At 36.1% G+C, this 8,129-nt stretch overlaps 1 protein-coding gene across 1 annotated transcript; it reads left to right on the forward strand.

Moving 5' to 3' along the window:
- The first annotated feature begins 4,025 nt into the window (after positions 1-4,025).
- LOC113112639 (transcription factor LBX1-like) lies at positions 4,026-7,270 on the forward strand. The gene is made up of 2 exons (XM_026278373.1): positions 4,026-4,796; positions 5,359-7,270. Exons 1-2 carry the CDS (start codon positions 4,472-4,474, stop codon positions 5,841-5,843), a joined length of 810 nt encoding a protein of 269 aa, XP_026134158.1. The 5' UTR covers positions 4,026-4,471; the 3' UTR covers positions 5,844-7,270.
- The last annotated feature ends 859 nt before the right edge of the window (positions 7,271-8,129 follow it).

The following is an 8,129-nucleotide window of genomic DNA, read 5'->3' on the forward strand; positions in this document are numbered from 1 at the left end:
TATGTCCCCTCTTTCCTTCATAGCACTATCAGCTAGATGCTTGATGGATTCCCAGGGAGGCCCTGCTTGGAATGTTTTCCTCAGAAACCTTAATTTCTTTGTGACTGATGAAGGAAAGACATTAACATCTTGAATGACATGGTGCTGAGTAAATTATCAGGAACTTTTTATCCTGGAAGTGAACTAATCCTTGTTTTTACCCTTTAAATAATGATGGGTCCTTTTAAGCATGGCTCTGCACTTAATCTTCACTCATTTTGTTTTAACAGTCAAAGCCCAGTCCTGCAATTAGACTGAATGTCACCAGACTCTGCGCGTTCATGCCTCACTCTCTCTCTCAATACCCTCCACACACCCTCACAGTCCCTCCACTTTTAGCGGGAGCATGCATCCTCTGTCCAAATGGACCTCACACAGGCCTTTACTCTGCACTTGTTTTTCTGCAAGCTGTCAGCTCTGGTGTGCCAGCTCCACATCTATTACTCACCTAATTTATGAAGGTCTGTGCGCTTGTTCTGCTGCACTACAGATTAACCAGCCAGAATTATTTTCACCGCAGCCATTGCAACTCATAGAGCATCTCAGTCTAGTATTGCATTACTCTGTACTGCCCCAGAGGGCATGGGGGGGGGGGGTACGGGCATCCATGGTATTTAGAGCACAATATGGACTTCAGCCAAAAATCAGTGCTGTATTTGGGGCTGTCCTGAAGAGCTTGCAATAAACGCATCCATTCGTGTTGAGTTTCAGGTGATTATGTGTATAGATAATGATAAGCATGGGTTCATTTTTTTTCAGTTATGAGTATCTAATTTCTGTTCAGGGATTTTTCTTCTCTCTAATAATGCTGTGTGTTCAATTTGCACTATTGAGAAGGACTACTACTTTTTTTTTAAAATAATGCAGCTAATTTACATGATGACAGGACATTCGGTGCCTGTGCTTTGCTTGCCAAAATATGAATTCACCTTTGTTGGGCAGCAATCCAAGCTTCTGTTGATAATAATAGATAGAGGGTCTGGTTAGCGTGATTCATGCTCATGCATGCATCTTTCCACAGATTATGAAATTGTATGTTGCTGATCTTGTGAATGGATCTATTTATTTTTTGCAAGACTGACCCATTGAATATATTTGGTCTTGAGGCCTCTTGTCCATATCAAAAAAAAAAATAACCACACTGCAAACAAAATGTTCTTTCTGCCAACTATTCTTTATGCCAGATGAATTATTGCTGTTGAAAAGGTTTGAAAACAACTCAAAGTAATGAATAAGTTAAAAAGCCCCTCAGAGAAAGAGAAACTCACCCAGAACTATAGACTGTGATGTCCTGTGATCTAGAAATGTGCTTTGTTGAACCCATGAATTTAGATTTTTGTTGTGGAATACATCGCCTTATTTAGAGTGGATAACGTGTGATGCTAACTGCGTGTAAACCAAGAAGTCTTATAATGTGATACAAGGCTGAAAATTAAACTTAACTTGTAAATACTAGTGAAATCAGTGTATTGTGAAACGAAGTTAATTCATCTCCTGATCTTGTAATAAATGACAATTAATTTCGCAGCTAGTCATATGAGTTTATTTAGCCTTTATATGTTAGGGTTTTAGGAAAGATCAGTGCTTTTATGTGGTTTATATGTGACGTTTTGAAAATGTGAAATTGTCTTTGACATTGATTTGAATCTGTGGATAATTATAGAGAATATAGACTTATTAAAAATTAAAAATATTACATCGTTCACTGAGGTTTAACATTAGTAGGTCGTTTACTCTAATAAGTATGATTTTATTATTATTATTATTATTATTATTATTATTATTATTATTATTATTATTATTATTATTATGTTTCAATAGTTCCACCATGTCAGTAACATAGCCTACCAGAAGATTAAAGTTGTCTACTAAGTTAAAACGGTTAGGAAGTTTTTTGCCTGTAAAGAGGATATATTTCGAGGAAACGGGATAAACAGAGTTGTCAAATAATATATTTCTCTCGTAAGAAAGTGAATAAGGGCCTCTCCGTTTAGACTCTATACCATGTAAACTTTATATATCCATCTTACCAGATGTGTGAGCAGATCATTTACAATCCCCAGAAAGGTCATGTGAATAAAAGTTAGTGAAAAGATCCGATATTGCCTGTGAAATCGGAGCTCTCTGGGTCGGAAGCGAAGAATAAATTATGGAATAAAACTGTCCAGACATTCGTTCACTGGAGTAAGTGACAAATCTTTCCGAGTCATTAGACATGCCAGAATAATCACAGACCATATAGCCTAAACAACGAAAAATTACTTTTTAAACATTTTTGTTCAGTCTGTCATGGACAATCCCGTTTAAGATGCCTGCGAATTCATTCTACAATAAGGTGAATTGAAAAATAGTTTTTTTTACATGGTGTGTAACGCTTATTTTATAATTTTGCCGGATTCTATATTAATCTTTAAAATTTCACTTTGATTTGATTATATGATCATAATAATCATAATAATAACAAGTGTCATTAAATAGTATTAAGTATCAAGTAGTATGTACAAAATGTATTGCATTGTAAATGAACTTTTATATTTGCATGAATTCTATAGTGGTATCTTCCATGGCGTTTCTTTGCGTCATATCTGCTTACGCAGGCATCCTGCTCAGGCAACTCTAAATGATCATGTCACACAGGCGTAACCGCCTGCCTCTGTATCCTTTTTTGGTGCTTTTTTTAATTTTCGGTGAACTGTTAATTTGTTTAATGAATGTATTCAAATGTGCTGTTTATTTATTTATTTTTTAATTATTATTTATTCGTATGTATTGATTCTAAGTTTTATCAAATGTGAGCAGTGGTTACTTTTTTTCAGAGTTTCTAAATAACTAGCTTCTCGCTGCAAGAACAAATCGAATTCACGATTAATATTATGTAAATTATATAATTAGTTTAAAATGAATCATTGCTTTTACACATACGTTATAGATCTAAATTTATACAAATTAATTGAGCATATTTGTTTTCACTTAATTAAAACAGATTTAAACCAATGACTTACAAAGCGGCAAAAAAGGAAAACCTTCTGTGAAGCTACAATCTACTAACCCAACAGAACGCACTGTTTTGTCACGCAGTAGATCAGCCTTTATCCGCCATACTCGGCTGTTATCCGATGTCCCTCGCGATGAGCTTCAACCTTATTCTGTCAGTTCAACCCAGGCCTCGTTACACTAAAGTGCACGACGAAATCAACGCAAAAAATAATCAGATGCTTCAATCAATGCACTAAATGTATGAAATACATACGCGCTACATTTATAAGTTATATATAGCCTACATAATTAAATGTAGCCTAGGGTATTTATTATAACTATTAGACTACTTTAAAATTGTTTTTAGTTTTATTTCTGAGCATAAGTTTATCTCCGTTCTGCGTAAATCGACGAAAAATAGTTCCCATAATGCCAGAAATACCGTGGATTAAACAGCAGGCGATTTTTAGAGATGAAATATCTTACTGCTGATGCGAGCTGGCCCTTTGCGCTTGAATTATGGCAGAGAAGATTTGGTGCAGCTGAAGGGGACGATCTCTCTCTCTCTCTCTCTCTCTCTCTCTCTCTCTCTCTCCCTCTCCTTTCTCTATTACACACTTGCGCGCACACACACTTATTTTGTTCTGTTCACAAGTATTATCAGCCATGATATACCACCTGACTCTAAAATACGTCTATTAAAAAGAGAGAGAGAATATACATTTTTAAGCAAACATTTCTAGTTTAATAGACAATATACAATTAGACAATATTAATTGCAATCATCAACAAATTGTACTGGATATATTCCTCTGGTAATGTAAATGTGCTTCTATTAAAATAGCGTGGTTACAAATATGTAAATAAGAACAAACAGAATATCGACAAATCATTCATTTGTAGTAAAGAGTGGGAGCCTTAAGTATTGTAATCCGGCTGTGCTCCTCCTCCCGGCCATGCCCTCTAATTAACGGGGCTCCTCTCCTGCTAAAGTCTGCATCGAACTGCAACATAGTCAAAGAGCAGAAGGGAGAGAGAAAGAAAGAGAGAGAGACAGAGGGAAGGAGGGAGAGAGATAGAGAGAAAAGTGCCACAGGATGTAATTGATTGTCTTGCTATCAAGAATAACTTGTTAGTAATAGTCAATTCTGGCTGCTTTTGAGGCTGACTGTTTCCACTGAAGCATCAGAGCTTGTCAGGCTGCTTCCAGGAGCTGAGGACAGGAGACGTGACTTTTTAAAGAAAGACTTAAAGTTTTACAACCCTGCGGCAAAATGAGCAAAATGCTGCTGATCGGCTTCTAATTCCACGGATTTTGGGATATATTCACTTTCAAGTTGCTCTCTGTTTGTCAACAGTTTTTATAAACTGAGCTGTTTTGCATTGTGCAAATTCTAACTGAAAAAAAAAATTCAAAAACTCTAGCGTAATTCAAAACAAGGTAAAAAGACAAATAATGACCTCCAAAGAAGACGCAAAAGGCGCCTCGGTTGAGGATCGAAGGCGCAGTCCGTTGGACCTTCTTCCTCCACCTGCTAACTCAAACAAGCCCCTCACTCCGTTCAGCATAGAGGATATTTTAAACAAACCTTCTGTCAAACGAAGTTACACAATTTGCGGCACCGCGCACCTGCTTTCGTCCGGTGAGAAGCTCCCATCCACGGGCCATCCCCTCTCCAACCGCGCGTTGCTCACCCAGACATCTCCACTGTGCGCCCTGGAGGAACTCGCCAGCAAAACCTTCAAGGGTCTGGAAGTCAGTGTTCTACAAGCGGCAGAAGGTAAACAAAAGGCCCGTTGTTTGTCCAAAATTTTATTCAGGCTGTCAGATTGTGCATTTGATAGGCCTATAATTTTTTAAGGACGCCGTTCGCGCAAACTACAAAAAATCCGTTTTCAACAGCTAAAGTGAAACTGTGTTTTATTTTTTTAAATGCTTATTTATGGTTAAAAATATTATCGAATGTAATTGTGAAAATAGCTTAAAGCACAACAATGTGGAATAATTATGTGCACGCAATCAAAATAAATGGTACTATTATGATGCAAGTTTATTGAAAATACAAACGAAATTGTGTCATCGTGGATTTATATGTATGACTCGTGTAGTATTCGTATTCTCAGGCCTATTTGATTTTGCCACTTGAAACTGATAGTATTGAAGACATTGTTTTACATTTAATAAATTACAGTAAGCTAATATTCGCCTATTATTTATATTATATATATTTATATTAATAAGCCAATGGATGGCCTGTAGTCTATTTGTTACCACTCGTTAAATAAAGTAGACTTGAATGCATTTCAATATCGCGGTGTTATTTTTTATTTGCTTTGTTTTAGGAAGAGACGGCATGACACTCTTCGGTCAGAGGAATACACCTAAAAAGAGGAGAAAGTCGAGAACAGCCTTTACCAATCACCAAATTTACGAACTGGAGAAAAGATTTCTCTATCAGAAATATCTGTCTCCTGCTGATCGGGATCAGATCGCTCAGCAGCTCGGGCTCACGAATGCTCAAGTCATCACCTGGTTCCAGAACCGTCGAGCCAAGCTCAAAAGAGACCTGGAGGAGATGAAAGCGGACGTGGAATCGGCCAAAGCAGTGGGCTCAGTACCTTTTGAGAAAATCGCCAAATTGGCAGAACTAGAGAAATGCGTTAATGGCACTCTCGGAGAGTCAGGGGCCAAGTCTCCATCACGATCTAACCACGAGCACGAGGGCACCAACAAACTCCACATGTCACCATCATCACCGTTTACAGACCACACAACGAGCAAAGAGTGCTCAGAGGATGAAGACGAGGAAATTGATGTCGATGACTGATTTTCGTTGAACAGCATCGGTATTATTTATCTTTTTTTCTGAGATGGTCCTCTAAAACCATAGAGTTGAAAGTGCCATTAATGCACCAAATGTATTAAATGACTTGTATTGAAAGCAAATATAAAAAGGAGAGAAAAAAATCAAAGCAAGCATGGGACAGTTTCTTCAGATCTATTTATGCAGTGGCAGTATTGTAATCATTTAGCCTATTCGTTTAAACAGATAGCTGAAGAGCAATAAGTACCTTGATAATATTTCAGTTAGATTTAAACACACATCCACCGAAAGCACGACTGCCCACGTAGATTTTTTTTTCTTCCGGTACTAGTTTATTGCATGTTTTATTTTGTTCGACGAAATAATTTTAGTTAAAAATGGCTGCAGATTTTATACTGATATCTCAAAAATACCCGAATCTTAATTCACACGCGCAGCCCCTGCGTGTCCCTGATAATGCCTTTTGACCTATGACTAAATCGTTTGATAAAAGAGTGTATTATAGAACATTTCCAACAAAAGTTATCGCAGGAAAAAAAATCGACTTCTCTGATCAAATCTGGATTGTCACATTTTAATATATTTCTTATAGTTTGTATGCCTGTAAGTGCCTTTTTAAGCCAGGAAACCATTTAAACCAAGTGTACGAAGTGTATTGTATTTAAAATGAAATAAAAATGTCTTTCTCTACATTTTTGACGTTAGTCTGATAGTTTTATTTATTGTTTTGGAAATAAGCAATCGAGGTAGCCTAATATAAACCAAACATTTAGCCTGAGTAAAATTTAATTTTGGGAGCCTACTTTTATTTCATTCTCCAACACTCTTTAAAAATGCATTGAATGTTTTTTTTTAGATTCGACATTTTACGCTTTGATTTTCAGAATAGCATAACATGTTTTCTTGTCCCCACGATGTGTTTCAATATCCACAATGGATGTGTGTGAGAAACAGAAATCTGGATTGATGAATGCGCGCATAAAGGATGCCCAAAAACGCAGGGTTTTTGGCCCGTTTCTCTGCGGTTGAAAGACGCTATTTCCCTGCAAAGCGAAGAGAGGCAGTCATTTCTAGCGTAAGGCGTGAAAACTGGGAACAAATGAGCAGTCTCCCCTGATGTGACAAGCTACAATGAAGCATGCTCTGCCTCCCGCGGCTCTCAATACGGAGACAAGCGTGTCCCACCGAATAAAAAGGACACAAACGTTTGGAGGCCATATGGTTTTTGAATTTTCCTCACAATTTTCAGACAATTTGATGGATCGAGCTGGCCTTCTTTTTAAAGTGTTTCGCTCAGTTTTCACAAAGGCAATAATGCGCACAGGGGCGAGGGCATCTGGGCCTATTAATGTCCCCTCTATTCTCTCTTTTCACTCGGCTGTTTTAAACAAGTCTATGAATTACAATGATACTGACTCGACTTGTTAAGAGGTTGTCTTCTGCCTTTGTTTGTTTGAGTGTTTGGCTTAAAATAATAAAGTTAACATTTTGGCTACACGTAAAAGCAGAACATATGGCTGGAGTGACACTATGTATGGAATTAGAGCAAAATTCCTCAGGGAGTTTGACCGAGTTATTATTATTATTATTATTATTATTATTTATTTTTTTTCATTTAGGAATTTTATATTCCTTGCAATAAGTTTTAAGACACATTTTTATGTTTCAGATGCGGTTTTACATACGGAACCTAATCTTTGTTCGATTTTTTTAGTTTTGCACGTTTCCTTTTCAATTCAGTTTTGATAGTCATTTCTGTATTAGATAAGCACTGTTACAGGATGTTTTAATTATTTCCATTAAGTGCATCTAGCAGTTCTTGTTTTATAATAATTATAACATTTTATCAAATTATTATTTAAACGCATTTTATTAAATTATAAATGTATTGCATAAGACAAGAAAACACAAGAACAATTAAATTGCATTAATACTATAGTTTATATAAAGTTTTTTTTTTTTTTTTTTTAAATCGTTACATAATTATTTTGTTATTTATTTGTACAGGTCTAGGTCCTTTCATATTCAATGTGTCAAGTAGTCTAATACATTTTGGTAAACATCTTCCGTAAAATTGCTGAATTTAGCATTGTTGAAGTGAAAACGCATTCGAAATGCAAAAAAAAAAAAACTTTTCATTATTAGTTATTACATTATTATTAGTTATATTTACAATTATTTTGTATATAAAATTTTAAAAAAGAAAGAGCTTCTTCGCAGCTATGAATAGACTGTTTTAGCAACATGAAGCGGCTGTAATAAAAGGATCAGAGATGATATGTGGACAAT

The sequence above is a fragment of the Carassius auratus genome, chromosome 13 (assembly GCF_003368295.1).
Source record: "Carassius auratus strain Wakin chromosome 13, ASM336829v1, whole genome shotgun sequence".
In the NCBI taxonomy this organism is placed as follows: Eukaryota; Metazoa; Chordata; class Actinopteri; order Cypriniformes; family Cyprinidae; genus Carassius; species Carassius auratus.

Excerpts from the sequence above, each read along its gene's own strand:
- LOC113112639 (XM_026278373.1), top strand. The coding sequence starts at position 4,472 with ATGACCTCCAAAGAAGACGCAAAAGGCGCCTCGGTTGAGGATCGAAGG. Across the intron at positions 4,797-5,358 it reads TGTTCTACAAGCGGCAGAAG|GAAGAGACGGCATGACACTC; the intron begins GTAAACAAAAGG and ends GCTTTGTTTTAG.